Genomic DNA, 22,751 nt, shown 5'->3' with positions numbered 1-22,751 from the left:
AAGGCAAATGAATGAGGAAAGCTGTTGCTTCCAGACATGCACATTCTTGGTGGGGCTTCACACAGAATTCATTAAACTTCTTCTCTTACAGCCATAAATAAAGACCAAGGGCTCATCATTGGGCTTGATATTAATGCATTCCTGAGTTGTTCATCAAGATCCAAGGAAAGGTAATGTCAGCATGCCTGTTGAACTATCAGTTAATGATATTTGTAGAATTCTGTTTTCTTTCACATGTGTAATCTCCTAAGACTGCTTTCATTGCCTCTCTGGACATTGAGTTTATTATGGCCATTCAATGGATGTGAGAGGAAGGCTCAGAGGGAAAACAGGGAGAACTTGTCTCTCACTGAGCCTTACTCTGGGCCCCGCCTGGTTCTGGCTTTCTCACCTATCAGTTCATCCAACTGCACACAACTAGCAGAGCTGGGATTTGAACCCCTGCCTCCTAGTTTAAGATCTTACTGGAGGCAGTGTGAACCTGTGGAAGAGCAGCCAGGCTGAAGATAAATCTGACCATTCATCCGACCACTGAAGTTATGTGGGCTAAATGAGGGGAGTTCTCTGCATCCATTTGCCCAATGTGAGATGTTTAACATCTTCCCCATGAGGAGACAGAATAGACAGAAAAGCCAGCTGTTGTAGCCAGGCAAAAGCCTAACTCAACAGTGTTCTCAGGACAGAGATTTTAATCTATGCTGGGGTTGTAAATAATGTCTTACTGAATGACTAAATTATCAAAGTTTACAAATGATATCCTTTTAAAATATTAGAGCAGAGTTGAAGTTATCCACATAATTACATTGCTTTCCTGCACCCAAATCTCAATATTTCTTGAGTGAGAAAGGCATGGTGTGGAAACCAACCCTGGAAATTTCCCAGAACATCAACACTCCATGGGGCTGTGTTACATGTGTGAACTTCATGCACCACATGTTAACGTGGGACAGTGGCTAGAGACAATCATGTGGCTTTCAGACATTTGGCTAGAGTTCTCCTTGTCATCTACCGCTGACATTTCATAAAATTCCATGCCAACACCACTTGTACTTTTCCTCTTCCAGTACTCAGCTATCCTGAGTCATAACCTCCTTCAACTCACCTCAACTCACTTCAAATCAACAGGCCCTGCACAGTGGCTGTCCATCAGGGTTTGTCTGGCAGTGCAAACAGTGCAATGGACAGACAGGTCAGAACTGCTCCCCAGCCACAGTTAGAGTCAGCTGAGATGTGCCAGACTACGCCTTAGGGAGAGAAAACTCAAGAGGTCATAATAAGATGGGTCCCTTAAGAGGCCAATGACTTCAAAACCACAGTCAAAAATTACAAAACACAGGTGACACCAGCTCTGAGGTTTTCTCTCTAATGTCTGACCTAGTGGTACTTCACCTGAAGGGAAGGTCCAGCCTTGGCTCACATTAAGCTGACAGTCACGGCCCTTCTCAGGGAACGTGGACGTGGATGGAGAACCTGCTGGAGTAGGTGCAGGTGGAGGGAGTTCAGAGAAGACCAACATAGTTTTCTTCCTCAAGAATTTTAGACCTCACAGATGAGACAGAGAGGCTCACAAAGCATCATCACAGAGTTCAGCAGGAAACACAAAGCACTGGGCTCCAGCTGAGGGAGAAAAGAGCATTATCTGGTCTGCTCTGAGGGAGATCGGCTGAAGGAGGGGTAGGTGAGAGCAGTGGGCATAGAGCCTAAGGCTCTTTTGCATGTTGAATCTCTTCCCAAGTTAGGCAAATCCAGGCCTCCCGGCTCCAAGAACTGTGTGGCAATTTTCATTTTATCCTGGAACGGCTTATTTATTTCCTCAGATGTCTTTTCATCCAGCCAGGATGATAGGAGAGGGTTAGGAGAGTTGAGTCAGAGTGAGGTTAAGAGCAGCTGAGGCTTGTGTTTATGCCATGTGTGTACAGCCTTGGCTTGTGTTTATGTGCATGTATGTACAGCCTTGGCTTGTATTTATGTGCATGTATGTACAGCTGAGGCTTGTGCTTATGTACATTTATGTACAGCTGAGGCTTGTGTTTATCTGCATTTATGTACAGCTCAGGCTTATGTTTATGCCATGTATGTATAGCTGACTCTTGTGTTTATACCATATATGTACAATTTAGGCTTGTGATTATGTGCATGTATGTACAGCTGAGGCTTGTGCTTATGCCATATGCATAGCTGAGGTTTATGTTTATGTGCATGTATGGACAGCTGAGGCTTGTGTTATGTGCGTGCATGTACAGCTGAGATTCTGTTTATACACACTGTATGTACAACTGAAGCTGTGTTTATGCACATGTACGTACAGCTGAGGCTTGTGTGTATGTGTACATACGTACTGCTGAGGCTGAGCACCAAGCAGTCATCACCCACATCCCAGTTGTGCTTCAGAGTCATGCATAAATTTTGGATAATCCACAGCTCTAGATGATCAATTCCTCTCACCACAGTTCGAGCAAATATGAAGAGTTGATGCTGAGTAAAACAGGAGGTGCTTCTGTCTAGAAAGTCCCTCTTGTGGGGCCAAATTGAGCCCAGGCTTCCCTCCTTCAGAGGGAAGCCCCTCTGCAGTGTCCCTGTCACTTCTACCGTCTCTGCAATCTGAGCATCATCTCCTCTCCACACCATGGCCCTCAGACAGGGAGGTGCCCTTATCCTTATTGTTCCCTTCTCCAGACCAACACTTGCAGTTCTGCCAACTCCTCCTCAAGGTTGCCTTTTGCTGTGTGTAAGTTGAAGCATGCTGTGTACTGCTGCAGGGCATGACTGGTTTATTAGGAAATCAATTTAGAGGTTGGAAACCAAAACTAAAAAAAAAAAAACAAGGAAGGAAGGAGAGAGATGGAGAGAAACAGACTAGAATACAATAGAAAATACACACTATATTCTGATATTACATTCTATATAAGGGTAGCACTTTTATGTGCTGTTTTATTTTATGTATATACAGATGCTCCTCAACTTATGATGGTGTTATGTCCCGATAACACCATCTGAAGTTGGAAATGCACTTAATATAACTAACCTACTGAACGTCATAGCTTAGCCTAGCCTTTCTTAAATATGCTCAGAATACTTAACGTTACCCTGGCCTTGCACAAGATCATCTAACACAAAGCCTATTTTATAATAAAGTGTTTAATATCTTAGGTAACTTACTGAATAATGTACAGAAAGTGAAAACAAAGCAGTTGTGTGTGTACTAAAGGAACGTATGGTTTATACTGAATGCACATTGCTTGTGCACCATTACAAGTCGAAAAATTTTAAGTTGAAACATTGTAATTTGGGGACTGTCTGTACATATACATATATATATACACACACATGCACACGTGCACATAAGCACCTACACACACATGGTGGTATAGTGGTCGAAGAAAGCAGAATGTACCCAGGATTGAAATTTAGAAGGTTCACTTCATTAGAGCTGTACCAGTAGTTCAATTGTTTAAATACTTCTATACCAGCTGGTAAATATCTGCTGGCTCCCTGAGGCTAGAAGTTACTCATTTTCATAAGTCTGTTTCCTCCTTTGTAGGATAAGGATAAATAATTGTAGTACCTATCGAATAATTCGTTCTGAAAATTAAATGAGGTAATACACATACATCCTCATCACAGTGGCCAGCACAAAATTGAGGCCCAATAAATTGAAGTCATCATGATCATTAACTATGTTTTATAAACAATAAATTATAAGAATGAAGTGTGACACCAGAACTGAACACAGTATTTAAGGGTGATCTAACAAACAGAACAGTAGTAGCATTTTTACTGTTTTTACTCATGCAAGAGAAATAATAACTCACCTAAAAGTGGGTAATAATAATAATTTTCCCACCTACTAGTCAGTTCCTGCCCATAACTTTGTGGATATGCCTTCTGACTCAGTGTTTCTGGAATCCTTACTGATTAAATACATTGCCACTATTCATCAGTAGGGGACATTTTTAACTCACAGAGTCATTCATTATTATGTCCCTTTCTGTCATTCCATTCCCACAGCACATCTTGTTCTCTTACCGACAGCCTTGCCCTTCAGACTGATCAGCAACAGGACCCTGAAGCACCAGTCGGCTCCTCATCTCCTGGCTCGGCCTACCAGAGAGTGTGGGAAACATTTGCTAACCAGTCCAGGGTGGAAAGAGATGCTTTCCTGCAGGATGTTTTCCCCGATGGCTTCCTGTGGGGTGTCTCCACAGCAGCCTTTAGCGTGGAAGGAGGCTGGGCCGAGGGAGGAAGAGGGGCAAGTGTCTGGGACCACTACGGGCACCTGCACACTGCCGAGAGCCAAGCGACGCCAGAGGTGGCCAGTGACAGTTACCACAAGTGGGCCTCTGACGTCGCCCTGCTTCGTGGCCTCCAGGCTCAGGTGTACAAGTTCTCCATTTCCTGGTCCCGGATCTTCCCCACCGGTTATGGGAGCAGCCCCAGCCTGCAAGGCGTCACCTACTACAACGAGCTGATCGACAGCCTGCTGGACGCACATATCCAGCCCATGGCCACACTGTTCCACTGGGACCTGCCTCAGGCCCTGCAGGATCATGGCGGGTGGCAGAACGAGAGTGTGGTGGACGCCTTTCTGGACTATGCGGCCTTCTGCTTCTCCACTTTTGGGGACCGCGTGAAGCTGTGGGTGACCTTCCACGAGCCATGGGTGATGAGCTATGCAGGCTATGGCACCGGCCAGCATGCACCAGGCATCTCTGACCCAGGGGTGGCCTCTTTTAAGGTACTTCTCATCCTGCAGCTCCTACTAATTGAGGAGGAAGGACATTTAGCTGGAATAAAGTCATTCGATCAGTCTCGTTCCCATCAGCCAGTCTTTAGTTTTTGTTCTTCAAAGGAACTCAGGGAGAAAAGGAACCATAAATTGTTAATCACCTTATTTTGTCCAGACACTGTGCTGGTATCATAAAAATAGTTGTTCCATCCTCAGAACAGCACTGATGGATGTGGGAATTGGGGCTCAGGGAGACAAAAATGTGCTCATGGTGACATGGCCAGTGGGTTGCCAGTGGAAGCTAGGATTTGGGCCCAAGATGTATTCACCACAAAACAAGCTCCCCATGTCACCTAAGACTCTTAGTGGCAAGTGAAAGAACACCAACCCAACTGACTTAAGGAAGGAGGGAATTTATGAGCTCAGGAAAATGCAGAGTCTTGATTTTAGCTACATCAGGGTGGAGCTTGATCAGATCACCCACAGTGTCACCAGGACCCAATGGTTCTCCTTCTCTGGGCTCCCTGGTAGCCACATGGCAGCAGCCCTGCTTTTGTAATTCAAGACCAGCAGGAGCAAAAGCTCGCCTCTGCCCTGGCGTTCACAGCAAAAGTCTTCCTGTGTCTCCTGGTCTCTAAAGAGACACAACTCACACACGCCCATCTCTGGGTCTTGGCTAGGGGACTGTGGTGCCTGGTTTGGGTCAAGGTCCCATGCTCGACCCCTCAACACACTGGCTGAGAGGTGAGGAGGTGGGGAGAGGGAGAGTGGGACTGGCTTTCCAGAGGACAGTCAGCGTATCTTTTCACCCAGAAGGGGATGTATATGCTGGAGATAAAATTTTAAATGGCTTAATATGGGTCCTCCCCATCATTTCCTCTTTCCTTCAGAATCTCCCAGAAAACCCACCAGCTTTCCCTGGTCGCATTCTTGAGTACAGACATGTTAGTCTGGCTTTCCCTAGACACAACTTGGGTTTTCTTCTGAAATATGAGAACTTGAGAATTTCCTGTGCATGTGCTAGGTGTTAAGGAGGGATGCACAGCTATGCTCTTGACGTGATATAACCTATCGGGAGAGATGAGACTAACACACATAACAAAGTTAGAGAACAAGTCAGAATGTCCACTATTAGGGTTACGTGGAACACTGTGAATAAATGGCTCAATGAAAATCCCAAAAGTTATAGTACATGAGTCGAGGCTTCCGTTTTGCTCTTCCACTGCAAGCGTCCACACACACGGAGAGACAACCTGTCTGAAAACGGAAGTTTGAAGTTTTCTGTTGTTCCCCTGTCGTAATACTCATCCAAAAGATTTTTTCATAGGCTTTTTCTTCAGTCACCCACAGCTTTATCTCTGGAAATACTCCTAAGATATTTTTTACAGAGACTTTGATGTGAAGGTCACTTCACTTTTGTCCTTTAATTCTTGTTTTTATTTCTAAGCTAAAGCATTATAATACCATTGTCTTCATCAGCTCAGGCTGTTATAACAGAATACCATAGATTGGTGGCTTAAACAACGGACATTTATTTCTCACAGTTCTCAAGGCCAGAAGTTCAAGAGTCAGGTGCTAGCATGGTTGGGCTCTTTTCCTGGACTGCAGTGTCCTGCTGTACCCTCACATGGTAAAGAGGGAGAGACAGAGAGACAGACACAGCGACACAGAGAGAGCGAGCACGTGCGAGCTCTGGGATTTCTTCTTCTAAGGACACTAATCCCATCATGAGGGCCTGACTGTCATCATCTCACCTAAACCTAATCACCTTCCAGAGGCCCAACCTCCAGATACCATCACATTGGGGCTTAGGGCTTCAACATACAAATTTTGGGGGACACGATTCAGTCCATAGCAACTATGAAGAGAAAGTTTCAAAGAAGAGATTTCTCTCATTATTCTTCCAGTGTTTCCTCCAGTCTTGACGTCTTTGCATTTATGGTGCTATCACAGGGCAACTCGGTTTAGTGCTCATTGTTTACTTGACATCGTGTCATTGGCACTTTTCATGTTATTGTCTAAGACTCCATTGAGTAACCCTGCCTGACATAGACTAGTTTAGAAGGGAAGCATTTCTGCCTTTTGGAAAGAAGGACAGTTTCCTGATGGAGTTTAGGAGCCAATTAAGGATTAACATGCGAGACATGGGAGAAGCCAGGAGTTTCCATTACTAGGTCATATTTTGACATGAAATTCTTCAAACATAAGTGTCATCATCTTCAGATGATAACAAGGAAGGAAGGGAGCTAAGATTTAGGAAGCTCACTCCTGCACTCCACATTTCTACTTGGTGCTTTCTATACACTTATCTCATGTAATCCTCCCAGGTGGATCCATAATCACCAGCTTCTTGCAGACAAGGAAGCTGAAGATGACAGAACAGATTGTCCAAGTTTACAGAGGAAGTTAGTGGCAGAGTCAAGGTTTGAATCTAAGCTTGTTATATTCCAGACACCCACTTTAACCCCTATGTTTCCATGATGCTCTACCAAGGAAAGCTGTTGACTTTTATAAGACCATGGGTCGAGTCTACAAAGAGATTCCTAGCTGTGGTTTTTCCTCCTAGATTTTATTAAGTAGAAATAAAAACAGGTAGGCTAGAAAGAGTGGTCCTTTTCCTTGTGTGTTAATTTTAAACTAATCCCAGCCACCCCATAGACTGATCGGTCAACAAGCACGTATTAAGGACAGAGGCACAACAGCATTGTGAGTGATAAGAACAGGCCTGGAGTCAGACTGCCTGTGTTCTCTATTCTCACTGTTCTCCCAACTGTGGGCCTTGTAGAGTTATTACACCTCCTGGATCTCGTTCTCCTCATCTGTAAAGTGGTAATAAGAATGGTACTTGCCACAGGAGGTTGTTGGGAGGATTACTTGAGAGAATTCATTGAGCAGCAGGTGTTCAATACATGTTAGTTGTTTTTTTGTTTTTGTTTTTGGGGGTGTCTCGCCAGTACAGGGATCCAAAGCCAAGACCTTGCTGTTATGAGCTGCTCGTTGTTCTTGTTAATGTGGTTGCTGATGCTGTTGTTACTTGGTAGATGTTGTTGTTGACTTGTTGTTGACCTGTTGACTTCGTTGAAGATGTTGGTGTTGACATGCTGACATTGTTACCAATGTTGTTGGTGACGTATTGATGTTGACATCGGTGATTTGGTGACTTAGGTGTTGATGTTGTCGACACCAACATTGTTGTTGATGACTTGCTGGCATCATTGACATTGGTATTGACTTGTTGACTTGTGATGACTTGATGTTTTTGTTTACATTAGTGTTGATGTTGTTGATATTAACATTTCAGTGTTGTCTTTCCTGACTTGCTCATATTGGTGACATTTGTGTTAAATTGTTCACATTGTGTTGTTGACTTGTTATTGTCTCATTGGTCCTATTGTTGACATTGTTGTTGTTACTAAGCACCGTATTTCTTCTGTCTTCCTCACAAGGTGGCTCACTTGGTCCTCAAGGCTCATGCCAGAACTTGGCACCACTACAACAGTCACCATCGCCCACAGCAGCAGGGGCGTGTGGGCATCGTGCTGAACTCAGACTGGGCAGAACCCCTGTCTCCAGAGAGGCCAGAGGATCTGACAGCCTCTGAGCGCTTCTTGCACTTCATGCTGGGCTGGTTTGCACACCCCATATTTGTGGATGGAGATTACCCAGCCACCCTGAGGGCCCAGATCCAACAGATGAACAAACAGTGCCCCAGTCCTGTGGCCCAGCTTCCTGAGTTCACGGAGGCAGAGAAGCAGCTCCTGAAAGGCTCTGCTGATTTTCTGGGTCTGTCTCATTATACCTCTCGCCTCATCAGCAAGGCCCAACAAGACTCCTGCACCCCTAGCTATGATTCCATCGGAGGCTTCTCCCAACACATGGACCCTGCATGGCCCCAGACCTCATCCCCTTGGATTCGTGTGGTGCCTTGGGGTATAAGGAGGCTGTTGCAGTTTGTATCCTCGGAATACACAAGAGGAAAAGTTCCAATCTACGTGGCTGGCAATGGCATACCCATAGGAGAAAGTGAAAATCTCCTCGATGATTCCTTGAGAGTAGAATACTTCAATCAATATATCAACGAGGTGCTCAAGGGTAAGAACACAGGATACGCTGGGGATTTCAAGGTGGGTGGTACTTCTCCTCCGAGTCTTCAGAATTTCATTTAATGAGACAAAGACCGTCTCCCAGAGAAATGAAGTGAAGAAAGGCAGTTTGGGTAGTCATAGGGGGAGTCCTTCACATCAGCCTCCTAACTCTCTTTCCAGAAGAATCATGTCTTTGCTCCTATGTTCTTAGTTCCTAGAATGCCTCCTTTCGTCATTCTGCCCATCTGAGTCCTATTCAATCATCAAGCCTCATCATCTTTTAAAGCATTTATTCAACAAATCTTCATTCCGTGCCCATAATGTGCCAGACTATGCAAGACAGTAGGGGTACAGTAATGAACAGACATTGTCCTTTCCAAAGAGAACACACAGTCTACAGAGGGACACAGACAGAGAATTGCAATATAGGGTGAAAAGGGCATTACAGGATGGCATGAGGACCCTTAGGATGGGACTCCAACCCATTAAATCTTCACTCATTGCTCCAGCTACATTGATGTCCATCTCCTTTAACTGGCTCTAAAATCTGCATTCCACGTCATTCCTATTGATCCATTGCTACAGTCTTATTCTTACCCAACATACTATGTCTTTTTACTCTAAGCATAAGGGGATGGCAAGTAGATTTCAACTCACAATTCAGACCTAATCAATTGATAGTGGCCAGCCTTTTGCCCAGTGGGCTGTGTTGAGAAGGTTTTAGGCCTTGTCTAAATTCAGAGGGAAGGATTTGCTCTGGGATACCTGCCTGCCCTGGACACAGCAGGGAGGAATGGAGACACACATCCCACCGTTGCTGAGGTCAGACACCCTCTCTATACTTCCCTTGTCCTTATCACAGCATCAGCCACAATCCTGTAATCTTGTTCTTGGAATATCTTTGGGACATTCTCTCAAGTGATTCTTGAAACAGCCTTGTACAATAAGTAGGGGCAGATATTGTCCTAATGGGGCAACTGTGAAGATTAATGCTGAGAGATTAAGTGACACGCCCAAATCAGAATGAGGAGAACCAGAGGTCTTTCTCCTTCTGGCTCAGTTCATCACTCTACCCACTAAGCTATGACGATTTTATTCACCTTTGTGTCCTCAGGGCTTGGCACAAGCCTGGGACAAAGTAGACACATACTAACTTATTTACTGAATGAATGAGCAACTTTATCAGCCTCTTACATAATCAGTATATTTGTGGAGAGCTTGCACGGTCTGCTAAAAACAAGGCCCCATCTATTGCTGGCTCCAAGTTGGAGCCCAGAGACTTTGCCTTATTACTTTGGCCGTGGTTGTTGATTGACTCACAAGACTGTTGTTTGGCAAATTAGGCATGAGCCAGGTGTATTATTTTCCTGGAGCTGCTGTAACAAATTACCACAGACTCGGTGGCTTAAAACAACAGAAATTTATTCTCTCACAGTTGTGGAGGCCAGAAGTCCAAACTCAAAGTGTTGGTAGGGCTGTTCTCCCTCCCAACCTTCTAGGAGAGAATTCTTCCTTGCCTCTCTAGCATCCGGTGGCTCCCGACATTCCTTGGCTTGTGGCTGCATCACTCCAACCTCTGCCTCATTTTCACATGACCTTCTCATCTGTGTATCTTATAAGGACATGTGTCATTGGATTTAGGGCCTACCCGGTTAACCCAGGATGATCTCAACTTGAGATCATTAAGTTAATTACACGTGCAAAGACCCTGTCTCCAATAAAGTTTATATTCACTGGTCCTGGGTCTTAGGACTCAGACAAATCTTCTGGGGGCCACCATTCAACCACTGCACCAAGGAATACATGTTGTCAACGTTATTACTACTTTTTTTATATGGAAGGTATTATCAACTTATCTCAACATTACAAAATGTAAATAAGAAAAAGGAAAGCACTTTTTTTAAAGATTAAATGATTTATGTGTCCTATATAAGGGCATGGTGATAGTAGCAGATGGGGCACATTCTCTCTGTCATTTACTTTAAGACAGGGATGCTCCTTTGGATTGAGATTTGTGGCCAAAGAAGTGACCTGATGTTTTGTGGGGGTCTCGTGGGTTTTCCTTTTATTCATTCTGGGGAAAAAGGGTTAAATTTATTGGGGCAACCCAAGTCACCTCCAAACCTTCAACGTCAAGAGGGAAACTTTTAAAAGCAACATCAGTAGTAGAGACTTGACTTATAAATTCTTAGTAAAAATTTAAAAATACTTTTTCTTAAAAGTAATTCCAAATTTCGTTTTTGCTTGCAGCTGTCAAGGAGGACTCCGTGGATGTTCGTTCTTACATGGCTCGTTCCCTCATTGACGGCTTCGAAGGCCCCTCCGGGTACAGCCAAAGGTTCGGGCTGCACCACGTTAACTTCAACGACAGCAGTAAACCAAGGACGCCCAGGAGATCTGCCTACTTTTTCACCAACATCATCGAAAAGAACGGTTTCCTCACCAAGGAAGCAAAAAGACAAGCACCTCCTAATACAGCAACGTTCCGCTCCAAAATCAGAGCCTTCACTTTTCCATCTGAGGTGCCCTCCAAGGCTAAAGTAGTTTGGGAAAAGTTCTCCAACCAATCTGAGTTTGAAAGAGACCTGTTCTATCACGGCACGTTCAGGGATGACTTTCTGTGGGGCGTCTCCACATCAGCCTATCAGATCGAAGGAGCTTGGGACGCTGATGGCAAAGGCCCCAGCATTTGGGATAACTTTACCCACACACCAGGGAGCAACGTGAAAGACAATGCAACCGGAGACATAGCCTGTGACAGCTATAACCAACTGGACGCCGACCTGAATATGCTTCGCGCTTTGAAGGTGAATGCCTATCGCTTCTCGCTGTCCTGGTCTCGGATTTTCCCCACTGGGAGAAACAGTTCTGTCAACAGTCGTGGTGTTGATTATTACAACAGGCTGATCGATGGCTTGGTGGCAAGCAACATCTCTCCCATGGTGACACTGTTCCACTGGGACCTGCCCCAGGCCCTCCAGGACATTGGAGGCTGGGAGAATCCTTCCTTGGTTGAGTTGTTTGACAGCTATGCAGACTTTTGTTTCCAGACCTTTGGTGACAGAGTCAAGTTCTGGATGACCTTTAACGAGCCTGCATACCAGGCATGGCTGGGTTATGGCTCGGGGGATTTTCCCCCAGGAGTGAAGGACCCAGGCTGGGCACCTTATATCATCGGCCATGCAGTGCTCAAGGCTCATGCCAGAGCCTACCACACTTACGATGAGAAATACAGACCAAAGCAGAATGGAGTCATCTCACTGAGCCTCAGTGCAAGCTGGGCAGAGCCCAAGTCACCGGGGGTCCTGAGAGACGTGGAAGCAGCTGACCGAATGCTGCAGTTCTCCCTGGGCTGGTTCGCCCACCCCATTTTTAGAAACGGAGACTATCCCGACGCCATGAAGTGGAAGGTGGGGAACAGGAGTGAGCTACAACAGTTAGCCACCACCCGCCTGCCAAGCTTCACTGAGGAAGAGAAGAACTACATCAGGGCTACGGCTGACGTCTTCTGCCTCAACACCTACTCCTCCAGAATCGTGCAGCATAAGACAACCAAGCTAAACCCACCCTCCTACGAAGACGACCAGGAGACGACCGAGGAGGAGGACACTTCGTGGCCTTCCACAGCTTTGAACAGAGCTGCACCCTGGGGGATGCGGAGACTGCTGAACTGGATCAAAGAAGAGTATGGTGACATCCCCATTTACGTCACCGAAAACGGAGCAGGGCTGACAAGTCTGGACGTGGAGGATACCGACAGGATATTTTACCATAAAACCTACATCAACGAAGCTCTGAAAGGTACGTGAAGACTCCATTCCCCTTCAAAGACTTCCAACATTTCACAGCTCACATCCCTGAAATAGTTTGTCAGGCTGGTTGACAAAACGTCGACAAGTCTCCCTCTTATGCCCTAACTCCAGAATTCTTTACCTTTTGGGGGATTCTATGTCTCTCAACACACTGGAAAAAAAGCTGTGTTTATCTCCCCAGAGAAAAAGCAAAAATGTACACAGACAGACTCCCCACAAGAAGTATTTCATGGGTACATTCATTCATTATTAACAACCCTGTGACAAGTTCTATACCAGGTGCTGGGAATCCAGCAGTGAACAAAACCTAAATTTCTGCCCCAGTGGAGTTTATATTCTGGGGTGTTCACTGCACTCCAGAACATTCTATGCTTACCTTCTAAGGTGGGCTGAGGCTTTCAATTTGAGACATGTTTCTTTACCCCAACAGAAGAATTTGATTTTACACAGATCGGTCATTAATACTTGCTGCAGGGTCATCAGTGCTGGTAAAGAGTAAGATCACCAAGACCATCTGTTCATCTCTCAGGGCATACGTTCCTTTGTATACAAGCCAATGGTTTAGGACCATGGCCTTGAGTTAAGGAGCCAGCGCTCGGCTCTGGGCTTCTTGGAGATCCTGCCTCCCGGTGTAAAGCTCTCCTTTGGAATGTTCCCAGCCTACAGGCTCGATGGTGTAGACCTTCGAGGGTATGCCGCCTGGTCTCTGATGGACAACTTTGAGTGGCTGCATGGCTACACAGTCAAGTTTGGACTGTACCAGGTTGACTTTGATGACGTGAGCAGGCCTCGCACAGCAAGAGCCTCTGCCACATACTACACAGAGGTCATCACCAACAACGGCATGCCACTGCCCACGGAGGATGAGTTTCTATATGGACATTTTCCCGAGGGCTTCATCTGGAGTGCGGCTTCCGCATCATATCAGGTGAGGCGTTCAGGGTGGTTTGACACCATTCGCTGCCTACCTGCTACGCCCAGGATCTGGGCTTGTTGCCTAGGGGTGAGGGGTAGGAACATAAGCAGGGGATTCCAGCAGACCTTGTGGAGGGCCACAGGGGACTGGGGGCCTCTTCCCGGACAGCCGGCTCCTTCACATCCCCAAGTTGGTCTGAACACCACAGTCAGATGGGCAGTGCTGAGTTGGGGGTTTGCAGGGCCAGATGGAGCAGATGGAGCCTGGATAGAAACACTTAGGCAAAGAGCTAGTCTATTCCAAGCAGGCGGTTTGCTCGAATTGGCTCTAAACGTGGGCCTGGGCTTTTCTTGATGTCCTAACAACATCATACTCTTACCTTCCTTATTCATGCCAAATGAGGCTCACTAATGCAGAAAATACCATGGCTTTATTTTTCCTGGAAAAATGAAGGATAAAAAGCAAAGAGTGACTTCCCGGCAGTTAGGCGTGTGTCCCTGCTTTCCATCTCCTGCCTCCTCTATTTTCTCTGGTAACAGGACTGGGGCTCTGTTTGCCTTTGTGGGACCTGCTGGGCAGGGCCAGTGGTGTGAGCTGACCCGACCTCAGGTGTGCTCAGCCCCTGGGGGATTTTCTAGATGACCACAACTGCTGAAAATATTTCAGAGGTCGGTAAGGGTTAGGTACTCCCCGACAACCACAATTCCAGGTTGTAATGAGAGTTTGGGGCCAAATTCTGCCATATGCAGACGTTTCTTAAGTAAATATTAATTAGCAGGCAAACACAAAAACTGTTCAGGTATGCTGTTCTGTGGAAACAAGGAAACCCAGCTCTAAGTTCTCTCAGGTGCTTAGGTGCCTGACCTACACCTTATGTGAAAGGTTCACTCCAGGCAAATGCCAGGATTCCTGAGGCAGGATTCTGCTGTATATCAGGCAGACAGAATCCTCTGTAGCAGGTTCTCAACCTTGGCCCCAGATAGGAAGTGTGTTCTCAATTAGAATGCCAGCACCATCTTAGCTGCAGCCAGTCACATAATATCATACCATGTATACTGAAGTATGCTGAAGTGTTCTAAAGTAAACTACAGAAATTGCTCCTGTCAGAGCAAGGAGGACTATAGGTAGGCATTTTTCCAGTGGCTTGTGGTCACTTTTCCCAAAGGGTAGGTGGCCAGAGAGGGAGGATGCACAGAAACAGTGACATATGTCCTGATTAGAAATTCTGCCTACATACCTGGCATCATCTCAACTTGTTTGGTCATGATTAAGAGTGGGGACAAGGAATTGTTCATTCATACCTTCAGCGAGTTCCCACCAGGCCCTAGGCACTGATGCAGTAATTGCTGGGACACTGAGAGGAAAGACACGATACCCAGACCTCATGGCCTCCTGGGAAGCCAGCCAGCAAACACACCATAGCACAGTGCAGTGTCATGCATGTGTCCAGAGAGCTGTACAGAAAGCTGTGGGGGTTCAGAAGCTAGAGGGCTGGCCAGAGAAGGCTCACAGAAGGGGAGATGCTGAGAAACGTCCCGACTTGGTACTTACCCACTGACAGAAAGGACCCCGTGAGTGCTTGACAGAATGACTTAGGACCATTTCTTGTCATCTGGAGATTGAAGGTGCGTGGAGAGCAGATGGCAAAGGACTCAGTATTTGGGACACGTTTTCTCACACACCACTGAAGATTTCGAATGACGACAACGGAGACGTGGCCTGCGACAGTTATCACAAGATTGCTGAGGATCTCGTTGCCCTGCAGAACCTGGGCGTGTCCTACTATCGCTTTTCCATCTCCTGGTCTCGTGTCCTCCCTGATGGGACCATCTCGTACATCAATGAAGCGGGCCTGAGCTACTACATGCGGCTCATCGACGCACTGCTGGCCGCCAACATCAAGCCCCAGGTGAGGGTGGCCTGGCCAGGCCTGGTAAAGTCCACATGCAGGAGTGCGCTGTGCCAGTTGAGCGCATTTATTGTGTAAACAAAATGCTGTTTTCAAATCTGATTCTTGAATTGTTAGTAAATTCACACGGTGCAGAATTCAAAAAACACCAAAGAGCTTCCTTCTCACCTTTGGTCGCCAGCCGTTCAGTCCCATCCCCCCAACAGAGACAACTTATCCCTCTCCCCCCAACAGAGGCAACTTACCCCTCCCCCAAAGAAACAAAAATTTTTGAGGCTCTTTCTCTCAAATTCATTCTCAGCTTTAGCAAAAGACATTTCTGCTGGCGCAACTAATGGAAATGTCTTCCCATGGAAGGCACAGTTGATGGAACTGCTGACCTGGTCTTTTCACAGGTGACCATATACCACTGGGACCTGCCCCAGGCGCTCCAGGATGTTGGCGGCTGGGAGAATGAGACCATCGTGCAGCGGTTCAAAGAGTATGCGAATGTGCTCTTCCAGAGGCTGGGGGACAAGGTGAAGTTTTGGATCACGCTGAATGAGCCCTTTGTCATTGCTACCCAGGGCTATGGCTACGGGACAGGAGCTCCAGGTAAAGGTCCAGGCCTGCCTCATCAGCTCTTTGGAAAATGTTGTTCTTAGCCTGTCCAGGCACTAAATCCAGGTGGCATGGGAGGAGGCAGCCAGAAAAGGCCCATGGCAGGGCCTTGGAAACCTGCCTCTTACTCGAGGCTGCAGAGACTTCCCCTCCTCCACCATGTTGGTGAAACATGGGTTTCACTTCTCAGTACCTCAGGATGACTTTATTTCTTTGCTTTGTGACTCTGACCCTCCTTAGGTAGGAAGCTCTCCGAGATCAGGGACATGGGCGAATCGACCTAGGAAAGGACACTTCATCAAGCCGTACAGGTCCACAGTCTGTTTTCCACAATTCCAAAATCCCAAAACTTCTGATAATCGATTTGGCTGACCTGAGCTCGTTTGATAACCGTGAAGCCTGACTCGAACCAACATGAGGCTGCTAATGAATGGCCTTTATCGCACTCGGTATAAACATTCATAAGTTCTGCTTCAGAGATATTAGAGAGCTAGACTATGGAGGGTTGTCCTGAGCCTGCTGGGGTGATACGTAACATGTGTTATATGCAATGTCTTACTTTCCTCAGATACAAAAAGTGGTTAATTCCAAAACACATCTGACCCTAAGGGTTTTGAATAAGGGATTGTGGACCTGTCTTTACCCCGAGAGAACCATCCAGTTTACTTTTTCTCCAGTATGAGCTTATGAGAATAAACTTGAGTTCATCTGTGTGATTTCTCAGGATCACATGTAAAAGCTGGAAAGAGCCACAGAGAGATGAGCCTCAAATCTTTATCACATGCATCTCCCACTGGTCCTTGCTTGGCACTCATGCTTATCACTCCTTCAGATTATGAGAGGCAACCTCTCTTATAGCATTGGCTCATGAGGAATCTCCATGTCAGCTGTTTGCATCAGCTATATTCTCCAACTCTGACTTTCCCAGTGGGTCCCCAAAGAGCTCCAGAATGTCAACTCCTGAGGCACACTCTATTGTGCGTAGTTTGCCTGAGACATGAGCCATTTTTTTTGGAGGAGGGGGACAGAAAACAACTTTTATCGAGTGCCTTTTCTCTGCCAGAACAGTGCTGCTGGGTGCTTCACATACACCGTTTCATTTCTTTCTCACAAGTACTCTCTGCTGCACATTTTACCGAGGAAGAAATTGAAAGGCTGAATTACTCACCCAGTGTTACATGACCGACTACTCAGAGCTACAGCCAGGATTTGAATTTCAGTCTTCCTAATGCCCAAATCTGCACTTTCTCCCAAAGACAGAGGGGTCAGCTGTAGGCAGGGAGTAACACTCTCGGCCATATTCATTCTCTGTTGAAATCCGTGTGTCTGTTTCCAGGAATCTCCTTTAGGCCTGGCACTGCCCCCTACATTGTTGGTCACAACCTCCTGAAGGCTCATGCTGAGGTCTGGCATCTGTACAACGATGTGTACCGTGACAGTCAAGGTGGCATCATTTCTATCACCATCAACAGCGAATGGGCTGAGCCTAGAAACCCCTCCAACCAGGAGGATGTGGAGGCAGCCAGGAGATATGTTCAGGTCCGTTTTTCCTCTCGATACTGTTCTTACTATTGTTCAGATTTCCTCTTGTTGTAGTCTAATGGAAATAGAATTGGATTGAGAATCAAAGATTTAGCGTCTATACCCAGCTTTGTTACTACCTTTTTATGAGCTTGAGAAAATCACCTCCTGTTTGTTTCCTCACCTGTGAACTGTGATATGTTCTTTGGGGCTGGATTTTCTTCTATATCTTAAAAGATTACTTGGACTTGTAGTCCTTACTGATGGATGTAACACTGATTTGAAGTTAATTCAGAAAGAAATTCCATCTTTTTAGTCTCTCTGGTTTGACTGTAGTAGCTAATAGAGCTAGGCTGCAATGTCACACTTCACCTCTAGGTGTCACCATCCTATTTTATTTGCTCCAGCCTAGCATTCCTCAAATTGGGGGCTTTACATTCTGTGGAACTCATTGGTGCCACTAATTTGCCAATTCCATGAGTTTAAAATAGAGACATGCATCTTTATTTAGATCATGGAAGTTTGCCCCTATGAAGAAGACACACTGATAGTAGGTAGGTGACAATATGGCCCACCCGTACTTTTTTTTTCTTTCGTACTTTAATCTGGATGACTGACAAGAGGAGAGAGGGAAAAGAACGGCCCTCATTCACGGCCCAGCTTTTCCCTGGCTCCTGTGAGTGTCTCTGAAGGGGTTAGAAGGAGCCCACTCCCTTGTTTCAGCATCAGGAAAGAAAGGCAAGGGTCTCTCTATCCAGATTTGCTCCCACTTTCAGTTCTGTAGAGGAGTCCTTAGACTGTGGCACTGACTCCCTTGGTAGGGACATCAAGGGCCTTGGTTTGCCAAAGTCTTCACAAGAGAGCTTGACAAAGGTAGTAGAATTAATAAATGCAACCAAGAGCTCAACTTTTCAGTTTGCTAGCCTGCTGAGGAAACACACTTGGAGTAAAATAAATGCACCCGTCATTTGAGACTCACAGAACTGGTTACTTAGAGCAATAATTTTTTTCCTTTAAATAAAAACCCGGAACCTTAGGAGATGTTAGTTTGTAGTATCATTAGATTAGACCACCTACTGGTGAACTGTGATACTGCAGCCCAGGACTATGACAGACACATCTATTACAATCAGCCTCCACAAAAAGCTGATTGTTATAGAGTGTCTCAGCCTCTTTTACCAGGTGTGTGTGTTGCAAGACTTGTTTCTTTGTGTTGCAAGACTTGTTTCTCACCGCACATTTCAGGCATCAGCCAATAGGTGAGGGGAAGATTGGGAAAGACTGAAGAAGCCTCTCAGCACCTCAGCATCTTAGCATTTGTGTGCCATGTACGCCCCTAAAGATAAGGATGGCTTAGACCTCATTAAAGAAAACAGATCGCACAGTTCCTCACTTTAGGGCTGTGAATTCAAGCCCCAAGAAGATTTATCCTTTGCCTGGGCAGCTAGAAAAAGCCTTGTGACTCAGCCCTCCCTAGAAAGTTCTGGTTGATCCTTGGGCACTTGGATGAGGAAGGACCAGGACATTAGTTCTGTTGGTTCAGCTGCTCTGTGCTGAGAAAAGGAATCAGGGGTCTGGGGCCTTCTATTTTCTCCCTCCTCTTCCGGGGGATCTTCTAAGGGCAGCCAGGAAGCATTTGTGGAGTGCCAGGCCAGTGCTCCATTCAGTTACTCTTGCCTCAAGTCGTAATGACTGAGAACACGGCAGGGCCCTCAGTGAGAGGAAGGCTAAGCAAACACCGACACAGATGGAAAGACCTGGGGGCACGTGAGCCACTACACACAAACAGACACAGAGGACATGCAAGTTTAACTTTGGGGGTCAGGGAGAAAGGAGGGAGATTCTGAGGTCAGTGATGTCTGAGCAGAGACATTGCTGTGTCTTGGTGAGGCCCCCTGTCATGTTGAGGCTGACTGTCTCCCCACTACCTGTAGTTTATGGGAGGCTGGTTTGCACATCCTGTTTACAAGAATGGAGATTACAGCGAAGAGATGAAGACGCGGATCCGCGACAGGAGCTTGGCTGCAGGACTCAGCAACTCTCGGTAAGGTCTTCACACCCACACCAGTGAGCACCCGGGCGTTGGGGTCAGACAGGCACGTCTCAGGTAAGCTACCACATCTCTGAGCTCCCTTGTTTTACTTCAGAACTGCCCTAAGAGCACTGCCTCTTAGCAACCCCACTCTCAGGACAAATTCTCTAGCCCATCCCATCCTATTTCGTCACCTTCTGAGTGAACGTGGATAGCAATGGGTGACTGCCAGGCATGTGCTTTTCACTATTTGGCCAGCAGGTGACAATGGTTTTCACCAAAGCCTCCCTACTTCCTGGCCCACCCCACTTCTGTCAAGGAGGTAATAGCGACATCTACAACAGCTAACATTTATCAACCTTCTCCTGGTACTTTCCTTCCTTCTTAAAGTTGACTGAACTGAGGCACAGAGATTAGAGCAGGATCACCCAGCTACTAAGTGATGGGGCTGGGATTTGAACACAAGCCGTCTGCTCCAGGGCCCACACTCTCGGTTGAAGACCGCCCAGCTGGCATTAGAGGTGTGGTGTGTGGAAGGGCACAACGTGAAAGCCACTGACCTCTTGGTAACATTCCCACAAGCTCCAGGGTGGCTCATGTGACCATAGGCAGGGTAAAGGGAAAGGAATTCAGAAGGTATGGATTCCTAATACAGCTTTTGAGTCCTTCCCCCTCACTTCCCCAAATAGCCTGGCTGTGAGGATTAAAAACTCCAGTTCCCACCTTGCATCGCATGGACTGGCCTGCTTAGTGCAAGTCCTGCTGAGCATGCCGTGCCTAAAGGTCTGATCTGCCAACTCTGGTCTCCAATAAGCAAGTGAGCACTCTGGTTCATCCACACAATTTTCCTGAGCGCCTACTGTGTGCCCAGTTCAGGGCCAAGCCTGGTGGACCCAAGTAGGGAGAGGATTCCAAGTCTGGCTCCTCAAGTTGCTGACAGACCAGCTGGGAAGACAACATGGCATGGAATTCTATTCCCCAGTTTCTTCACTAGAAAGGAAACTCAGAAGATGAGATCAGGGTGGGCTGGGTAGACCTAAGAAAGTCCATGGACAAGGGAGGGCATCAGTAGAGCTGAACCTTGACAATGAGTAGAATCTGGGAGAGCAGAGTTCATGCCATCCAAGCGGCAGGGGTGTGAGTACAGACCTAGAAGTAAGAACGAGTGGGGCGCGTGCCACTGAGAGTAGAGACCTGCTCAGGTCAGCAGAGGGGCCAAGGCCACATGCTGGAGGGCCTGGAAGGCAGGCACAGGACTTTGGCCTTGGTGGCACAGGCCCCGAGGAGCCTCTGCGGACTCCTGAGCAGAGGAGTGAGGGCCGTGAGGAAGCTGGGCTTTAGTTTTCTCCCAACATGTCAGAAACCCCAGAGAGGGAAGGCTTTGATCCCCCGGGTTAATGGTAGCAGAAAGGTCAAGATGAAGGTGTCAGCGGCCTAAGCAGGGCTTCTCTAGGCAACATCTAAACCAGAAGCACTGGAGTCCCCCTGTCAGCACCTGTGTGTAGTCAGCATTTGGCTGAAAGGAACCTGTACGAACCGCAAGTGCGTGTTAGTCAAGTTCTATAGAAAATTTTTCTCAGAGTACATGGAAATGCTCCATCTACATGTTAAAAAAATGAAGTTCAGTGAAATCCTGAGTGCAGAGAACTCCAAACTTCAAATACTCAGTTTGCAATAATTTCCCTTACTAATAAAAATTTTCCTTACTGAGGAAAAGATGCACACCTCAACAAACTACAACAAAAGCAGAGTGATGTGTAAAGGGCAGAGTATAAAAGTACACATTGTAGAAGATATTATCACTTTATGAACATAAAGAGTCATCTCAAGGTATGGACCTCACACATGCTCTTGATTTTGAAATCTGTCATAGATGGTAAATATCGGAATTTGCATATGTTTGTGTGAAGTAAATAGAAAAATTGTGTCTGTGTGTGTGTGTGTGTGTGTGTGTGTGTGTGTGTGTGTGTGAGTGTAGCTCTGCACTGGAGGTTTATAAATGGGCACGTTGTAGTTTCATTTTGCCCACAGGAAGACAGGCGCTGGCAGCAACTGAGGGCAGGAGGTTTATGTTCTGGTGGGAGGAGCCTCCAGTTCTTCCCACACCCCCTGAAGGGCCTCTCCTCCTTCCGGGCCAGTTGCCCCTCATCTGGGGCATCAGCTGAGAGCACTGCCCCAATCCTGCCCCGTGCGATTCTCTTCCCAAAGCACAATTCTTCCTGAAGCCCCCACCTTGAATGGCTCCTTCCACCCAGGCTGCCGGAGTTTACGGAGAGTGAGAAGATGAGGATCAATGGCACCTATGACTTTTTTGGGTTCAATTACTATACCACTGTCCTGGCCTACAACCTCAACTATGACCCTGACATCGCTTCCTTAGATGCAGACAGGTAAGTCTGCCAATGAGGTGCCTGGAGCAAATTTGGAAATGACAGGAAGGTGTCCCTTGGCCCAGCATAGGGTCTCCTTATGCCACATATGCCAGGGTTTGCAACATGCTCACCAGCTCCTGCCATCCCAGATGAAAGCATAGCAAGCTGACAGCAATTCGACACTAGGGTTTCCAAGGTGCTTCCCATTTGAACAGGTGGGCATGGTTTTTTAAAAACATTTTCAAGAAAAATATTTTTCTTTCCTTAGTTTTCTTTTTTTAACAAATTTGTTTCACTTCTTAGATGTATTTCAGTGAAAATAACAATAAGGAGTTTTTTTCCAAGAAAAAGATCAGTTATTTCTGTATTACATGAATAGTATATGTTCATGGTGGAAACAGAAAATACTAGGTAATTCTTGTGTCTGTAATTTTAGAAGTTATATGTGTATGTACATGTGGGCATACTATCTATCTACATCTCTCTTTATATATAATATATTTACATTATATTATACATAATTTACATATTATATATCACAAAACACAAGATTATATATATATATACACATTATCTCGTTCCTTTTCTTTTCCTTTCTTTTTGACAGCTGGCCAGTACGTGATTCTGAACCCTTGATCTTGATGTTATAACACCATGCTGTAACCAAGAGAGCTAAAGGGCCAGTCCTACATTGTTCATTTTCTAACAAGCATCTTTCCTCATCATTAGCTCCAAATCTGTCCAGATTCTCTCGGATAACAAGCCCCTAGAACCCCCC

At 46.2% G+C, this 22,751-nt stretch overlaps 1 protein-coding gene across 1 annotated transcript in view; it reads left to right on the top strand.

Annotated features, from left to right (window-relative positions):
- Positions 1-22,751, top strand: part of LOC134389583 (lactase/phlorizin hydrolase) — a 43,048-nt gene that overhangs the window by 16,444 nt on the left and 3,853 nt on the right. The window contains exons 5-14 of the mRNA XM_063113152.1: positions 92-170; positions 4,009-4,735; positions 8,173-8,818; positions 11,062-12,612; positions 13,283-13,551; positions 15,158-15,448; positions 15,844-16,042; positions 17,385-17,587; positions 19,504-19,613; positions 21,857-21,991. Coding sequence (XP_062969222.1) covers positions 92-170; positions 4,009-4,735; positions 8,173-8,818; positions 11,062-12,612; positions 13,283-13,551; positions 15,158-15,448; positions 15,844-16,042; positions 17,385-17,587; positions 19,504-19,613; positions 21,857-21,991 — 4,210 coding nt within the window. The remainder of the gene's footprint in view (positions 1-91; positions 171-4,008; positions 4,736-8,172; positions 8,819-11,061; positions 12,613-13,282; positions 13,552-15,157; positions 15,449-15,843; positions 16,043-17,384; positions 17,588-19,503; positions 19,614-21,856; positions 21,992-22,751) is intronic.

The sequence above is a fragment of the Cynocephalus volans genome, chromosome 1 (genome assembly GCF_027409185.1).
Source record: "Cynocephalus volans isolate mCynVol1 chromosome 1, mCynVol1.pri, whole genome shotgun sequence".
Lineage (NCBI taxonomy): Eukaryota > Metazoa > Chordata > Mammalia > Dermoptera > Cynocephalidae > Cynocephalus > Cynocephalus volans.
This window is presented reverse-complemented; position numbering and strand designations above follow the sequence as displayed.